This window comes from Polyodon spathula, chromosome 14 (genome assembly GCF_017654505.1).
Source record: "Polyodon spathula isolate WHYD16114869_AA chromosome 14, ASM1765450v1, whole genome shotgun sequence".
NCBI classification, from domain to species: domain Eukaryota; kingdom Metazoa; phylum Chordata; class Actinopteri; order Acipenseriformes; family Polyodontidae; genus Polyodon; species Polyodon spathula.
Window position 1 is genome coordinate 13,531,039 of NC_054547.1, and position 17,936 is coordinate 13,548,974.

General features: G+C 36.5%; 1 protein-coding gene across 1 annotated transcript in view; it reads right to left on the bottom strand.

The window, feature by feature from the left end:
• Positions 1-476: 476 nt before the first annotated feature.
• LOC121326461 (parafibromin) overlaps positions 477-17,936 on the bottom strand; it is a 117,544-nt gene continuing 100,084 nt past the window's right edge. The window contains exons 14-17 of the mRNA XM_041269735.1: positions 10,539-10,700; positions 7,157-7,257; positions 6,015-6,156; positions 477-2,716 (exon numbers count right to left, since the gene is read on the bottom strand). Of these exons, the coding sequence (XP_041125669.1) occupies positions 2,680-2,716; positions 6,015-6,156; positions 7,157-7,257; positions 10,539-10,700 (442 nt within the window). The 3' untranslated portion in view covers positions 477-2,679. The remainder of the gene's footprint in view (positions 2,717-6,014; positions 6,157-7,156; positions 7,258-10,538; positions 10,701-17,936) is intronic.

Below are 17,936 nucleotides of genomic sequence, written 5' to 3' on the forward strand. Positions count from 1 at the left end.
GTTAATGCCACATAAAAACCATGACCCTTTAGTAAAAGTGTGCACATTGTTGGCTTAGCCAACCACGTCTTTTTAGTTATCATCATAACGGTTCTCCCACTTGCATTAGAATGAGCCTGTGCTATAACATTATTAAACCGCCCCCCCCCTCCGTTCCGTCATCTGAAGAAGCCGTGTGTCAGTCTATTGCACGCTAGATGTGTTAATATCATGCTTCAGAGTGCTGTGGTGGCATTGTAGTAAATATACCTAGCTTCAGTATTTTAATAAAAAATAAATACAATTCTGCTGTCCATGACTTCGAACACAAAACATTTTAAATGTAGTATAAATTTAATGATCAACAAACGCTGATGGAAGTTCAAACGTTTGAACTACGTTTCTATTAGATCTATAATGTTACGCAATACATAATAAAAATAAAAAAACATATGATATTACAGTTGTCAGAGCATCAGAAACCACATGACCAATATTTCATTTTTCACACACTCGCTCCTGTAATAAATAAATCTAAAAGTTGGGAAGCTACCAATGACTACTCTCTGTGTATGGAGCCAAAAATTCTACTGGATCTTGAAAGTATTAGCAGCATGGAGCACAATTTATTGGTTGAATGAGTAATGGCCATGACTACTCCCCGTATTTCCCCACAGCACACTAAAATAAATGTGAGGTCTTTTGGAACGCTGACTGAAGTTGCAATGAAATCCAAGCAACAAATTGGTGATCTTACAGAATTATATTTAGCCAATGCCACCAATCACCACAAAGGGATATTTAATCATTTTTATATGTCAGTAACATCAAGATTCACACTCGCGGTATGCACTACAGCATTGTGGGTCTCTGCATAAATTGACCAAAATGCTCTGTGCTAAAGATTTGAGGACATCTCTAGGTTTTTTTTTTTTAAGCTGAAGCATTTCTACCCCCACTTCATTTTCAGCCCCATAGGCTTAAAGCTGCATCACCAACCCTGTATACTGTAGAACAGCAGCCATTTTATACCATCAAAAGGGGCAAATTAATCACAAACGTGGAAGGTAGGAGAAATTAAGTAGCATAATGCAGAACATAAATATTGTCTGCATTAGAGAGGTTTGGTCAACATACAGAATCTTGCCAGTTTTTTTCCACAGATTTCTAGAAAATAAACTTAAGAAATGTCAGCCAACCTATGCTTAATGAATTATAAAACAATGTTGTGAATAACAACAAAATAAACAGACACTGTGAGCTCTTAATGGATAAAACACCAAGTACCCTTTACTGCACCAAAAGAATGGAAGTAGAGAATCATCAAGGCTAGAGTCTTCTGTATTTTCTCATATGCAGGATAATGAGATAATTTACTGAGATCACTGCATGTCACAAAATCAAAACTGGAAGGGTAATCATATCCTGAAAGACATCTACTTCATAAGCATATATTAAACATAATTAAGGAAAAACTGATAGTCAATTTATTTATTTTGACATGTAGATTAACAACAGTGTAGGTCCCAAAACTAAGGGGCATGTACAGTATCAATCCCTTAATTCAAATGGAAGCAGTTTCAAACACTTTTGTAACCCACAAGCCAAAAGGCTAATCTCTTGAATACCTGAAACGTTTATTTTAAGTAAATGTGAACAGATCTTTGCTTGGACAACATCATTATTTATATATACCCAAAGAAAGGATCATTTCAACCGTCAACCGTTTCATATTCAATATTCAAGCAGTTTATGAGAAAACACATTGTTTGCACTAGAGAATAGTCATTAAAAAAAGTGTTAAATATTTGCTCTCTAGAAAGCTGACAAAGGTGACCTCTAATACCTTTGCTGGTGAGCATGATTGCACTGCTTATCTTCTAAATTCAGTTTGATACTGGAAATAACAAAAAAATAAATGTGCCAAGAAACAAAGTAATTGTTTTATTTCACCATTTCCTGATATAATTCATAAAACAAATAGATTTTGGTACCATCAAATTACCTAAACAGTCAAATTTCCAGTGGTGTCATCGGAGAAGAGGTCAGTCTCTTTGAATTTGGATAATGGAGACTCCTCTTTACAAACAGTTTACAGTATATTCCTCCATATCACATATTTTGAGACTTGAAGATGGGTAATGTCCCATATTCACTTCTATGGCTATCAAGTTTGACCTATCACTGTCTATGGCCAGGTCTGAGATTTTACAGCCATAATGTAGGAGACTACTGATGTACAGTCATTACAAAATAACGAATGTTTAACAAAAAAAAATATATATATATAAAAACAAACCCTGCAACAAGTGGCATCATCATAAAAATCACCAGCGTTTTTCCCCCACTCAAATTGAAAAAAAAAACAAACAAACAAAAAAACTCCCTGGGTGGAAATAAAATGTAGGGATTTCTTCCTGAATGAAAACAAAATTAATGGCTATGAAAATATACACTTTTGGTATGCTTACTAGATGACAGCCTAAAGTCTGAAAACTGGAAAAACCCCACAAAGATGTTTACTTCAAGCTAAGGCAGACACAGATCATTTTGCCAGCACAGAATATCCTTCAACAAACAGGTTCGAGTGGATGCAAGCTGCTCTTGTCCGATGAAGCTCCTGACAGATCTTGGACACGCTGGTTAAAACGTTCATACTTCTTAATCCAACCACCAGAAAATCAGTGACAGACTGTAGACTCAGAATCTCAAGTGTGATTTGTGCTTCACCATGTACCTGTTTATTAATAAAAGAAAATCAGTGTTGACAAAATGAAACCAAAAAACCAGGGGCAAAATAAATGCCACCACACAGCACAAATAAATACAGCTAGGATTTAAGCAGCTGTTGAGCTGCATTTTTTTCTTTTTTTGTCTGTGAACAAAACAGCCCCATAAGAAAAAGGAAAACACACTGAGATACACATTTTGTTAGGCTGCAGTTACATACATATTGATGTGCGCTTGAATTTTATGTCTCTTTACCAAGAACTGAACTTAGGCCGTACATGTTAAAGCTGGCTTGCTTTTTTCTATAAAAGGACTGTTTAGGGGTGTTGAAACAAACTTGATCTGTAGTTTATTCCAATCATGGATACACTAGTTAAAACACTAGTAAAAGCTAGCAATTGTTCTAAATTAATTACAAATATAAAACAGAAAATAATTGATTGCATAAGTATTCACCCCCTAAAGTCAATATTTGGTAGAGGCACCTTTGGCAGCAATTACAGCCATGAGTCTATTTGGATAAGTCTCTACCAGCTTTGCACATCTGGACACCACAATTTTTGCCCATTCTTCTTTGCAAAATTGCTCAAGCTCCATCAAGTTGGATGGGGACCTTTGGTGAACAGCAATTTTTAACTGTTTCCACACATTCTCAATTGGATTGAGATCTGGGCCCATCTCATCCATTCTCCCTGCTTGGCCTGGGAAATGGCCTTTACACACCTGATCCTCTCCTCCTGATTTTATACCTCATTGACTATCAGCTTCCTCCGTTGAGCTGGGGTTGCCTTATGCCATGTAGGAGGAGCTGAACTGAGACCAAAGCCTTATTTTCCATGTTGAACTTGCCCCATAATATCTCAGATTCGAAGGGCAGCCTTAGCATCTTCCACAGCTTTCTTTGCCATCCATTTTCTTCCAGTTTTAAACACAGGTGCTGCCCCCTTACACATTTGTCACAGGAATCTACTAATGTCATTTCCAGTCGGACTTTGGCGCAAGTAAACTCCTCGGTTAGAGCAGAGATTGGTAGCTGCAGTATTCCTTTACCATTAAGTCCCACTCTGCTGAGGCAGCATGGAACTCCCAACCATTTCCTGACGTATGAACTGAATAAAGCTTCCAGCTTCTCAACTGTTGTCAAGGAAACCTCGTACAGAGTCAGTGGCCACAGCAGTCTTGGCAGTAGAACAAACTGAAAGCACCAGAGTTTCAGTTTGCCTGGTAAAGCGCTGCTGTCCATGCTTTTCAACCCTTCCACTGCTTGCTGTCTAACTTCTCTCCCTGTCGTACCATCTCCCTAGACTTTTCACTGGCTTCTCGGACCCTGTTGGTATTGCCTCACCATTAATGTGGAACCTTTTAGCTACTATTTTACCTTTAATTATAAAGATGCTCCTTGATTTAGTGGGCTTGAATTGCATTCGTGCCCATTCAATGTTATTGGTTAATTTGCCCAATAATCGATTAGTGCAGGCTACTGTTGTAGTCATTGTTGTCATGTCATCCATGTATGCTCGAATTGGTGGTAGTCACATTCCAGAAGCCAAGCGCTCTCCTCCCACTACCCATTTTGATGCCCTAATAATTACTTCCATTGCCATGGTAAAAGCCAGTGGAGAAATGGTACACCCTGCTATTATTCCAACTTCTAGGCACTGCCATGTAGTGCTGAATTCTGAAGTTCAAAAACTAAACTGCAAATCTCCAAAGTAGGCTTTCACTAAATTTGTTACTGTCATCGGTATGCTGAAAAAAATCAAATGCTGCCCAAAGAAGTTCATGTGGCACTGAACCATATGCATTAGCCAAATCCAGGAATGTCACATGGAGCTCCTTCATCTCCTTTTTTGCTGATTGAATTGTTGCCAGATTACGCTGATGTGTTCTAAGCATCCTGGGAAACCTGGAATGCTGTTTTTTTGTACTGAAGTATCAATGAAGCAGTTCTTTAACAGGTAGGTTGACAATCTCTGAGCAATAATGCTGAAGAAAAGCTTGCCTTCTACGTTTAAATAGGGAAATAGGACGAAACTGACCGATGCTTGTAGAATCCTTTTCTTTTGGTATAAAGACTCCACCTGCTCGACACCATGCTCTTGGTACAACCTGTTTTTCCATGCCACTTTAATCAATTTCCACAGTATTCGTAGAACTCCAGAAGCACTCTTGTACACTCTGTATGGAAACAGAGAGGAGGAGATGATGATGTCCTTGTTTTTTTTTTTTTTACAGCTTGCTCTACTTCTTTCCACTTAGGTGCACAGTCCTCCATTTGGTGTTCTGGTGGATTGATAGGTGGGATATCTGAAGAAATTGACATAGGCTCCTGCCTTTTTGAATCTGTAGTTCCTCCAAATATCTCTCCAGCTCAAACTTAGATGATTTTAGTGTGCCATTTTTCTCACTGGTGAATATCTTCTTTACAAAATTGAATGGATCTTTATAAAAGTTCTTTTTGTAGCGTTTCTGTAGGTGCTCAGCTCTGACAATGTTGCAAGCTTATCTTTTAAGACCCTTTGTAACAGATTGAGTCCCTTCTCCTGACTTTGTTCTGCTTTTCTCCATTGCTTCCTCAACTGCCTCCTTTCTTTAACTAAGCAGTCAATCTCCTGCTGCTGCCTAGACTTTCCAGGAATAGTTTGTACTTTTTCCTTCCTTTTTTCAACTCCAAACCTCTCACTTCCATATGCGTAGATGATGTCCCCAAATTTATCCAGCTTCTTTTCAACTCAAAATAGGTGAAATGCCACTCATTTTGGCAGTGGTTTTGTAACTAATAACAAATGAAATGTCACTTTTTCATTAAGCATATTGAAAATGACACGGCGTCGTGTAATTCAATATTAACGTAACATTATTCTGCAGGTTTCATTCGACTTTATGAAGCAAAATTTTAAAGGGTGTTGCAAAACTTGGCCATAACTGTACATCACCCAATATGATCCAACGCCCAAACACAGAGTTATATTAATCCTATTATTGTTTTACTCTAGGACTCAGCTCTTGATATATCTTTTACATTATTTAAAATAAAGATCATAGGTAGATAGCAATATGTGATTTCCCTAGGTGGTTTATCTGTTCTGAATTGTTCAGAACACAAAAAGGCAGAGCACGAGTTACTGCCAAATAAACAAAGGGAAATAAATCATTAACTGGCTAAAACTATCACAATGACTAGCATCTCTTATGGGGTTTGCTGTGGAGATATGGCATAGAGGAGTTGTACTAAATGGATAAACAGTGCCACAACAAGAAATGTTCTGTCCATAATACAGTAAACACTGAACAACATTGCTCACCTGTCCAGCGTCTCCCAGAAACGCAAGAAAATAGGTCTGTCCAAATGCCTTTTGTGATGGCTTAGTTCCAACACTGTCACATCCCACTTCTGTACATTGGGATCCACCTTTACCTCATCATACTTGAGGTGGAATGCTCTGACTAAATACAAACAATGTAGTTAAAATATTTTCATAGCATCACTAAGGCAAGAAAATACAAACCAAGCTATCCCCAATGTATTCTGTTTTAAAGCTTAAATAATAATTCTATTTCTGAAAAAGTACATACAAAACAGGGAATAAGAGAAAACTCATTAACTTGGCGGGGATCAGACTGAACAATTTAAACTGAATTAATGCATTGCTAGCAGCCTGGAGGTAAATATACACACACACATTTCTTTTAACACTATGCCAAGCTATTTCTATTAATTATTTTGAGAGAAAACATTTTAACAAAAAACAAATAATCCCGTAATATGTTTCAAGGACACGGTTTTCCAAAAATGCAATTGTGCTTGAATTGACAAGGTATTTCCTAGAGTTGCAAAGTTGTTTTTCTATCAGAACTTTCAGGTAACATACCAAACCAGGCTAATATATCACCAGATCTGACGAATGGGTTTCCAGCTATTTAAATCCATTGTTTCAAATTTAACTTGTTTATTTTGAAGTTACTTTTGTTTTTAATCTCATGATCTAATCAGTGATTCACGGGATGCATTTCGTCCATTTCCCTGGATTTACTGTGATCAGACTCAATTGTCTAGGTTATATCATCTTTTGAAACATGTGCCTGTATGTGATGACGCATGGTTAAAAGAGGGCTTTGTGGATTGTGGACACATTAAGCAGGAAAACAAAGACTGAATTCTCCACAAAGGCTTAATGTACAAATCAAATTGCTTTTAAGTTCAGCCAGGTAGCAATTTAAATTTGAAGAAGACAACTTAAACTGATCAGATTAGAGTTTACATTTTTATTTAAAAGCCATACTTGAGAGCCAACTGATTTCCTCTGAAGTTCAGCCCACCTGCCTGCCAATCAGGATTTTCATGTAATACCTTGACCTCTTGTAAATTACATTTCTAAATTTGCTAATGAAGAGCTTTTAAGCAGCCACTTTGGGGGGGAAAAAAAACAGCTTTCACTTAACTTACTTTTTGCAAAAATATCAACAGGTGACCCGTCAGGCAGGACCCATGGCCAGCCCTTGAACTGCCAAGCAGGACCCTGCACAAATACTGCCACAACTCGATCCCTGAGGAAACAAAAACAAGAAAATCCCTCCAGCTAGAAATCATTCTGCAAATCTTTATCATTCAACAACAGGTGTCTCAACATAATCCAATCAGTGTTGTGTGATGATGACACATTCCATTATTGAGAACTACCGGATTCTTTATACTACTGAACTGAACCATACTAAGAATGACCAATCTTGTTTCTGGTATATTTTTTAAATTAATTAAAACGTGGATTAAAACAGGTGACAACTGTTAATTGTTTTTCACACACACAGGTGTAATATTGAATTGTGTTATGTTATGCTAAAGCCAAATACCATGAATCCACAACATATTCTGATACTTGATTGCACTTGTATTGTCTTGTCGCAAGTGTAGGATTAGTGCAGTGTTCCTGGGTTTTCAGGGAAATTTCAACCAAAACGCAAGTCTGTCAATAATACAAATATACTTTGCAAGACTGCTGCTGTTTTGAAAGTCCAGTAAACCTCAAGTTCTAAATCCTTTTGTCTCACTGCTTTTAGAAGCAGGGTCACAAAATGTGACATCTAAATAGATTGCCTGCCTAAAAGTTTACTGGACAATACAAGTGCAATCAAGTATCAAAATATGTTGTGGATTCATGGTTTTTTTAACTCTTGTTAACAACCTAAAGTCCTTTTAGTAAGGAAAATATCGATTCACATTCAAAAGAATATCCAGGAGGCAAAGTAACTTTAAATCAGTAAGGATCAATTGGTACTTCATGAATATGGATTAAGTGTCATGCAGCAGCTGACAGTGTTGCTACAGTTAGCATTCACATATCCCACCCAATTTTGACTTCATCGACAGTTAAACATGTGTGGCACATACGGAGTTTGACATTAACCATGGTCTGGTGGCCCAGTTTGGCCGACAGTTATAAAGCACTACAGGCCCAACTGGGCCAGTTACATTTAACTAGTATTCATATTCATTCATTCATATTCTCTCTCTCAAACAGGCCAGTACATCAAAAAGCTAAAAATTCATTTACAAACCATTTTTTAAAAACATAACTGCTAACTAATCTTAACTTTTTCCTACCGCGCGTCATATTTGTTGTACAGTCAGAATCATGAGACTGAGTACCGAAGTGGTCTCAAATTTTGTACAAATCGGGTTTTCTACAACTAATCAACAAATAAGCCAAAAGGAAAGCCCTGAAATCAATAAATCATAAAGAATTTAATTATGAAAAAAAATGAAGACGAACATTTAGAGTGGAGGCTTCATTATGACAGGGAAAAAAAAGTTACATTTTGCCTTGTTTGGCTTTGTTTGTTGTGAATTAAACATTTCATTTACATCATATCCAATCTCACAGTAAGATGTCAGAGATTTCTTTGCTCTGTATCCTATTTCCTTAGGCACAGGATTTATTTTGTTTACTGAATTAAAATACACAGAACTCAAATCAGCAGCAATGTCACAGCACAAGTGTGTATCTCTTATTAAAGCAAAAGTAGCATAATATTGCGCAAACTACCAAATTATAATTTTTGCTGTCAGCATAAAATAACACCTGCCATACAGGAACCTAAATATTCTACATCTATTTAATTCTAACAAATAATATAATCATAACCTTAGTGTAAACATTGTAACCTGGCCAAAATAGAAAATACATTCCAACATTACAATAGTTTACCATTACTAATAATAACTAGCCATCAAGTACTGACATCAGATGAATCTAAGTCAAGTTACTTTGTTTATTCAATAACCTGTAAATAATTCAAAACGAGGATACCTGGTTGTACTTAATGGTCAGTGCAAATGTTGCCGTTACTCTATTCATTCACAGAAAGTCAACAGTAGATGTTTTACACTGAACTGTAGTCCAGAATTAAAAAAAGAATTCCTTTCCAACTCCAAGTATCTTGCATTTTCTTATTGTCACTGCGTTGTTGTGCTTAACATTTAGCATGTCTTTATATTCATCATAACGTTAAATTGCTATATACATGTTTAATGGCTGAAGTAACATATTGAAAGGCTTCGTTTAGCCACTTTCTTTTGAGACGTAGGCCCTCTTTGGTTACCATGCAGTTAGAAACATACTGAAAATAAGAACCATCATGAAAAAAATATAAATATATTGGGCCAGACAAAATTGCATCCGGGCCAGTAAACACATGAGCTCAGTGGCCCGAGGGGCCAGTAGTTAAAAATCTAAACATAGAGCCCTGCGCATATCTGATTATTTCATTTTGGCCCGTTCCAACCCTTGTCCGTTTTTCAGGGTACACAAAAAAAAAAATATACAATATCACAAATGCATAGCTGAAAGGACTGTGTTTTAAAATAAGTATGCTTCCATTTAGATGTACTGTACTGGTTTTGTTGGTACAGTACTATATTTTCAACAGAATAAGTATTTTAATTCAGAACGTATGATTCTGAAAATATCACTTGCCAAAACTAGAGATGACACGTTAACTGCAACACAGTAAATACTTTTAAATCCGGTAAGTATTGTAGCAGTATGTAAACTTTACCATTAACAACCTAGTAACAAAATTTAACCTAAATGTTATGTATGCACAGAACTGCATAAAACATAAAAGGCAATGCAATTTAGCAAAACCAAAAGATTAAAAATAAATAAAATACAATAGTTTCCTGAGTTAAAACAGTATCCAAAGTCAGTATTGAAAACTGCAGAATATAGTGTTTGACAATGCCCTAATGTCACAGTTCACTTGCAAATGAAAATCGCAAAACAACTAAAAATACATCACAATATCTAGAATTGTTTAATGATTACCTGTTACATTACCCTACCTTGTCTTGGCTGCATTTTCGTCTGGTGAAACTGGAGGAAGTGCTGTGTAAATGCACAATGTAAGACAGACTGATTTGGTATTAGCAAGATTTATTTTTTTCTTTTTTTAAATGTGGGCTGTGACGGATATTTACATAAATTGTAACATTGAAGAGATGGGCTTTGTATCAGAAAACTGGTGATTGAGTTGGAAATCGCGTGTGATGGGTAAGTGCATTCATTTGTTTATATATATATAATGGGGATTGATTTCATTCTTAATACCAGGGCGGTAAAACGCGACTGACATGTATCTGGGTAACAGATAACCGAATGCTGACTGCATAAGGAAAACAAAGCTAGGTCACATTTTAAAGTAATTATTGAAGGCGGTCACCAGACACTAACACAGTTAACCAAGTGTGAAAAAAATCCTATTAAATAAGGCTGAGAAAAAATAAATACATTTGGATCAATGCTGTTGGTAAGTGCCATGACAAAACATACCAATCTTGGGGCGCAAGCTTGAGGGGTTGGTCTATCACCCTGTAAGGTACTGTTACACTGAGGTTGGTCCCACCAGGCTGGATCATATCCTTTCGCCTCTGGAGCAAGACTTCGTTTTCCCGCTGAAAGCCTTGCTTCTTCTTTTCCTCAGATGTTACAAACCTTTGAAAAGACAATGTTAATGTTATTAAATTTAGAAATAGGGATGTCCAATTTACTGGATGTCATCTCAGCGCTATGAACAATAACAATAGCTGGCACTCTGTATTTCATCTGGACACACAAAGTGCACCGTGATTTACTTTTGGTGTTCTAAATTAATTCTTTGATCTTTTTGAGGGAGGGCTTTGATAATGTTTGTCTCAAATTGCTGGAAAGCACCTTAGGCTTTTCTACCGTCTTAGTGTCAGGGATCAGTCATTGTATCCATCAGCATTAAGCACCGTGCTCCCTTGCCAACACACATTTATTTAAAAAAAAAAGTTGCTATATCATTTTGAACCAGAAAACCTAACTCTTCCCTTGTACAGTATTTTACTCCCTCTTACAACCATATTTTCTGACTGGGGAGAAGATTGGAAATATCTGCAGTTGTATGGTTGATACTGATGGAAACCATACAATACCTTTTTTCATTTACAGTGCTTGTTGGAGCATGATGACGCATCATCTGCCAGCACTGGTTTAAAGTATATCAAGTAAGCAGCTTAGACCATTATCAAGGATGAAAGAACACATGTATTTAGTATAAAATAGTGGCAGAATAGACATCCCATGATGAACACATGTTATATAAAGACTATGCAGGCCACTTGCAATTTCTAATGACTTTGGAATAATGTATTTTCTAAAACCCAATGCCACAAAAGGAGATATACTATACAGTGGACCACAAATGATGATCATTGTTAACCTGCTTCCAAATACCAACAATCTCACAAACCATGCATCTTTAAATTTCACCTGAATGGGCTCTTTAAAAGTTTTACCTTCCAGCACGTAGAAATTAGCTATCCTTACAGAATGGAAGACATATTGTTGTAGCTCAGTATATGAAATCCTGGATGTCAACAGTGCACCATAGGTTATAGCAAGTAGAGCAATTTAGGAATCAAGACCTCATTTCCAGGATGGAAATAAGCTTCCCACCGCATAGCAGTTTGATCCATTCCTGGTTTTCCTATGAGCTTGTTACCTATACGCCCTAGCTAAATGAGGCTCACTTTAAAACCTGGAATGGGAGAAAACTGACATGCAATAGGGTTATTTTCTTCCCTGCATTAACACAGGAAAATAAAAATGATAATTCCTCCCCAAATGCCAAAATCAAAAGTGCATTTCGTGCTTCAATACTGTACATAAATACAGTCAGCACTCACATTTCCAACCCTGTAAAAGTTTGACTTCAGTGACAGTTAAACGCATGCGATGCATATCTGATTATTTTATTTTGGCCCATTCCAACCCTTGTCTGTTTTTCAGGGAACACAAAAAAACAAACAAAACAAAACATACAATATCAAAAATACATAACTGAAAGGACTGCATTTTAAAATAACTAGGCTTCCATTTAGATGTACTGTGTTGATTTTTATTTTGTTTTCAATAAGTATTTTAATTCAGAACGATATGATTCTGAAAATATCCCCTGCCACGTTAACTGCAATACAGTCTATGCTTTTAAATCTGATAAGTATTGTAGCAGTATGTAAACTTTCCCATCAACAACCTAATAGCAAATTGAAATCTAAATGTTATGCATGCACAGAGCTGCATAAAATGTAAAAGGCAATGCAATTTAGCAAAACCAAGATTAAAAACAATAAATAAAACAGTTTCCCAAATTAAAACAGTATGCAAAAGGCAGTATTCAAAATTGCTGAATATAGTGCTCGATAAGACCCTAATCTCACAGTCACTTGCAAATGAAGGTGCACAAAAACAACTGAAGACCACAGATTTAAAAAAAAACACAAAAAAAAAAAAAACACAGTATCTAGAACTGTTTAATGATTAACTGTTACATTACCCTAGCTTGTCTCATTGGCTTTGTTTTGGCTGCTTTTTCGTCAGGTGAAACTGGAAGAAGAGCTGTCTAACTGCACAATATAAGATAGACTGATTTGGCATTAGAGAGTTTATATGGACAGTTTAAATGCCCATATATTTGAAGGATGACAATTCTGAATCCAACACTCCAACTGTATTAAAATCTACTACTTTGATGTTGTGCATTTAGTAAGCTTGTCCTTTGATGCATCCTAGCATTGCAATAGTGATGGCTAAGGCTGGGATTTTGTAAGGGAAATGGTGTGTGGAGTCACAGGGATTAAAAGAAGAAGAAGAAGGTGGTGGTGGTAAACTTCACAGCGAATCATTATCATTTCTCTGACAGCTCACCTTTTATCAATGCCAGATAAATGCAATTACTCACTGATTCCTTGTCGTTTTCAAATAACCAATACAACTACATGGCATAAAAGAGAGTTTACAGGACAGACTGTTGTTTTAGTATAACGCAGCTACTATACAAGTTGCTTCATCAAATATGTATGCATGCCAAGCTTTAATGGGATCATAAACCACACATTGCTGTTAATTTACTTTTTTTGCACAGATTAATTGTTATGCCAATTCGACGAAAGAAGAAAACACCACACTAACAGTAGTCTTGCAAGAACTGTACTCTGTTCACAGTTGTCCACAGAAATTCCTGGGCAAAATAACATGCAAAACTTAAGACATGAATGGGATCTAGGCACAAATGTTTTAAAAGGTCAAGCAACCAATAGTTACAAATGACATTTATGTACAGTATCAAAAAGTTTGCTTTTGCAGTGTAAAAAATTAATTTTTATAAAAAAAAAGTATGAAACCACATAACTAAATATTGCCAAGAGAAAATAGATTTTAAATCTGGAAAAAGATGTTAATATTTTAGAAAATGTAGTTCTCCTTAGTGAAAAGAAACAATTACCAGAGCAAATTTGCCACACACAACAACCGCAGATAACGCCTTGTCATTCTTGGCAAATGTCATCTGTCTCACACTGTTGAGTAAGACAAATTTCTTAGGATAGTGTAATAGATTTGTCTCCTTTGTTCTAATGCATCAGAACACAAAACCTTCCTGGATACCAGTGTCACTCCTGGAAGGTAGTTCAATTTGAAAGGTGTATTTCCCTGACTGCCTGCACCTTCCAAATCTCTTGTGGCTGGCAGGCACGATTCATCTCTGCTGGCACCACATTCTGAGAATCTGCTTTACAAAATGTCGTTAGTCACTTTTCTTCTTTCATGATCCTCAAATCAGGATACATTATTTATTCATTTTTTTAAAAATGTATAACCACTAAATAAGCCAGAATCACTGTTGTGGGAATTCTCTATCAGTGATAAAGAATGTATCTGAGGTGAGGGTCTTACTGCAGGTTGATTGAATGACTTCTCATATACTACTTCACTTCAATGTTAAATCTTACAAAGAGACTTTGCAAGAATCAATACAGAAATTAAACCCACTGAATCTGATTACAGGACCATTCAATTGGATCTATGGTTCAAACCCTAGTGCTTCAGATTGGAATAAAGCGCTCTGGGAAAAAAAAATGGAAAGAAGTTAGACTACTAATTGAGAACAGAGCTGGGACAAACACAAGCTCTTGCTGAACATAGTTTTTATTGGTGGTGAGGTGGAACAAAACAATCAGCCAATTAATAATTATGAATTACATTTTGCTAGATCCTGTCTGTGTCCCGATTAAAACTGATTTATGCCTACCTTAACTTAAAATAAAAAGCATTCTGTCATTTGGAATTTAATTTTCTAATCACATCAAATGCTTGGGAAGCTGTAATATTGGCTCGGCATTTAACAAGCTGCCATAGTGTATTACCTGTCTAAATTGTACCTAATGTGATCAACCAAGATTATTAGTTGTGAAATCTCAGAATATATATGTTTAACACATACATACATAGGACAAAGAACTAATTGTTAATAGTTGGAACTCACATATCCAACCCTATAGAATTGACAGGTAAACTTTAATAGAGTACATACTTTAAAATCTAGTACCGTACATATTGTAACAGTACGTAAAATTCCATTAAACGACCCAACAGCAAAATTAAATCAAAATGTTACCCATCCACATAACTGCGTTAAACGCAAAAGGCAATGCAATTTAGCAAAAGAATAAACAAGTCTCCAGAATTAACAGTATCCAAAGTCAATATTCAAAATTGCAGAATATAGTGCTTGAGAAAGGCCCTAAACAAGTTCCTGTAATGTTTTTTTTCTGCAGGCTGCTATAAACTGCCCCTGTCCTTTAGATTCTAAATGCCCCTCAGTGACATCACAAAAAAAAGAACACGTTATCAGGAAGAGAACGTCAGTCCATACCCTATCCATTGATATGTGTTTCAAGCCTCTACTGCAAAGTAGGGTGGCCCCGTAAGTTATCAAAATGAAGTGCTTTTAAAAAAAAAAAAATCCTGGAAGCCCACTTTAGCATGATCGTGTTAACATGATCCCGGTCTTTAAAGGGTTAATTGTGTATCTTGTATTTCAAAACATAATTGTTTAATTCCTTGCGTAATTCTAGCAGCTTTGCAATCTCATGGGATCACACCGTCAGTAATTGATTTTATACTTAATTCAGTTTATTTTATTTTAACTCATCTTGCTACTAGCAATGGGGCATATAATAGATTCAAGAAGAAAGCAGTAATAGTTCTTCTCATTCTATAATGAAGTTACTTGATTATGTTTTGAGTTTGTATCCTGTCTTCTCAAACTAGATAGTTAGTATTAAACAAAATAGGACGTTAGAAATAGGAAAAGTGGATAATTGCCCCCTGTCTGACTTTCCACATTTTTGCATATTCTTGACACTGAATGTTATCAGATCTTCAGCCAAAATATAATATCAGATAAAAGGGACCGAGTGAACAAATAACACAACATTTTGATACTTATTTCATTTATTTATTAAAGAAAGTTACGCAACACCCAATGCCCCGTGTGAAAAAGTAAATCGCCTCCTTAGACTCAATAACTGGTTACGCGACATTTAGCAGCAACAACTGCAACAAACGCTTCCTGTAGTTCTTCAGTGCCATGGAGGATTTTTGGCACACTCCTTCATGCAGAACTGCTTCAATTCAGTGACATTTGTGGGTTTTCGAGCATAGGCTGCTTGTTTCAGGTCCTGCCACAACATCTCAATGGGGTTTAGGTCTGGACTTTGACTAGGCCATTCCAAAACTTTAAATTTCCTGTTCTTCAACCATTCTGATGTAGACTTGCATGTGTGTTTTGGATCATTGTCTTACTGCATGACCCAGCTGTGCTTCAGCTTATGGACGGACTGACATTCTCCTGTAGAATTCTGTGATACAGAGAAGAATTCATGGTTCCTTCAATGATGGCAAGTCGTCCAGGTCCTGATGCAGCAAAAGCATCCCCAAATCATGACACTACCACCAGCATGCTTAACCGTTGGTATGAGGTTCTTACTGTGGAACGCAGTGTTTGGTTTTCGACCAAACATAACTGGGCCATTGTTGGCGAAAAATTTCCAATTTTTACTCATCTGTCCATAGAACATTGTTCCAGAACTCTTGAGGATCATCCAGGTGCTTTTGAGACAAACTTGAGACAAGCATTCATGTTCTTCTTAGTGAGCAGTGGTTTCCGCCTTGCCACTCTGCCATGAATCCCATTTTTGCCCAGTGTCTTTCTGATGGTGGAGTCATGAACACTGACCTCAGCCGAGGCAAGAGAGGTCTGCAAATCCCTGGATGTTGTTCTAGGGTTCTTTGTGACTTCCTTGATAATTTTAAACCTTGCTCTTGGAAAAGTTTTGTCAGGGTGGCCACACCTGGGAAGATTCACTTCTGTCCCAATCTCTTTCTCCATTTGGACAATATGGCTCTGATTGTGGTGTGGTGGAGCCCCAGAGCCTTAGAAATGGCTTTGTAACCTTTTCCAGATTGGTAGGCATCAACAACATTTTTTTCCCTGGAGGTCTTCAGGAATTTCTTTTGATCGTGGCATGATGTGCCTCTAGACCTGTGTGCTGACAACTTCACTCTGATGGCAAGAGCCAAAGTTAGTCAGATTTATATTGGGCAGGGCTGGCCCAAATCAAATTGTGTTGAGTTAACTAGGGGGGCAATAACTTTTCCACACCTGAAGATTGCATGTTTGATTACCTTGCACACCAAACAAATGAAAAGAAGCACCAAACTTAGGTGTCATTTTTTTTTTCTCTCAGACTCCCTTTATATACTACTACAACCCACAAAAATATCTAACCAAATTCAATATGAAAAATGTAGAAAATCAGACAGGGGGCAAATACTTTTTCACGGCACTGTATGTATAAATGGTTACTGATATTTTTCAAATCCGATATTCTTATTACGTGATTTCTTAATGGTTTTCTGATATAATTTTTTGGGGTGTTAACACAAAGAACTGTAGAGGCTCTCCTGTAGATTGTACTGTGAATACAATGATATTTACAATACAATGATATTTACAAAACAATTCATGTGATTGAATAAATCTGGATGATTAGTTTGGTATTTATTAAATCTGGGTTAAATTAACTGGATACAATTATTATTTTGAGTCATAAGAATGCAGAGGTATAGCCACTTTGCTTGAGCTTGCACCCCACCACCACCATATGGACTTTTAAAATGACAAAAATCTAACAAAGCATCATTACTTTCACAAGTAAAAAAACTAGAGCGCTCATTGGAGTGGACAAAGAAATAAATGCATTTCCAAGTGAATGTACGCAACCTGAATTTACTTAAAACCTATAAATTACATACAACTAAATACTTATCATACTTAAGCCAAATAGCTGACATACAATGTAGCAGATAAGCCCACAGTAACCCTCTCACACAACAATGCAAATCAATCTGACATGAAAAATTCTTCAGATCCTCAAGCTTTTTTTTTTTTTGCTTAGTTTTTTCTTTCATCTATTTTGCTTTGCTGCATGGTTGCTGATCAAGCCAAAAACAGTGCTTTTTGACAGTCTATATTCATGACAGAGATATGCCTGTGCTACTGCTTTTTTCAAATGGTCTATATAGTTTCTAGCTTTGTTGCAACTTAAAATGATTTTTGTTTCGGAGGCACTGTTAGACAGTGCACGCTTTTTATTAAGACAAAAGAGATGATTTCACTGCGGAGGTGGAATAATTCTGTGAAAGGAAAAAAAAAGCACCACTTGCAGCAGTACATACAAAAAGATCTTTCCACCAATGTGCAGGGTAGTGCTCGCTACCTCTGAAAGTTAGCAGTTGCTATATTTCAATTTCAAGAAACAGATGCAGTGTGGAATGGTGTCATAGAAGCTCAAATTCTGAAAA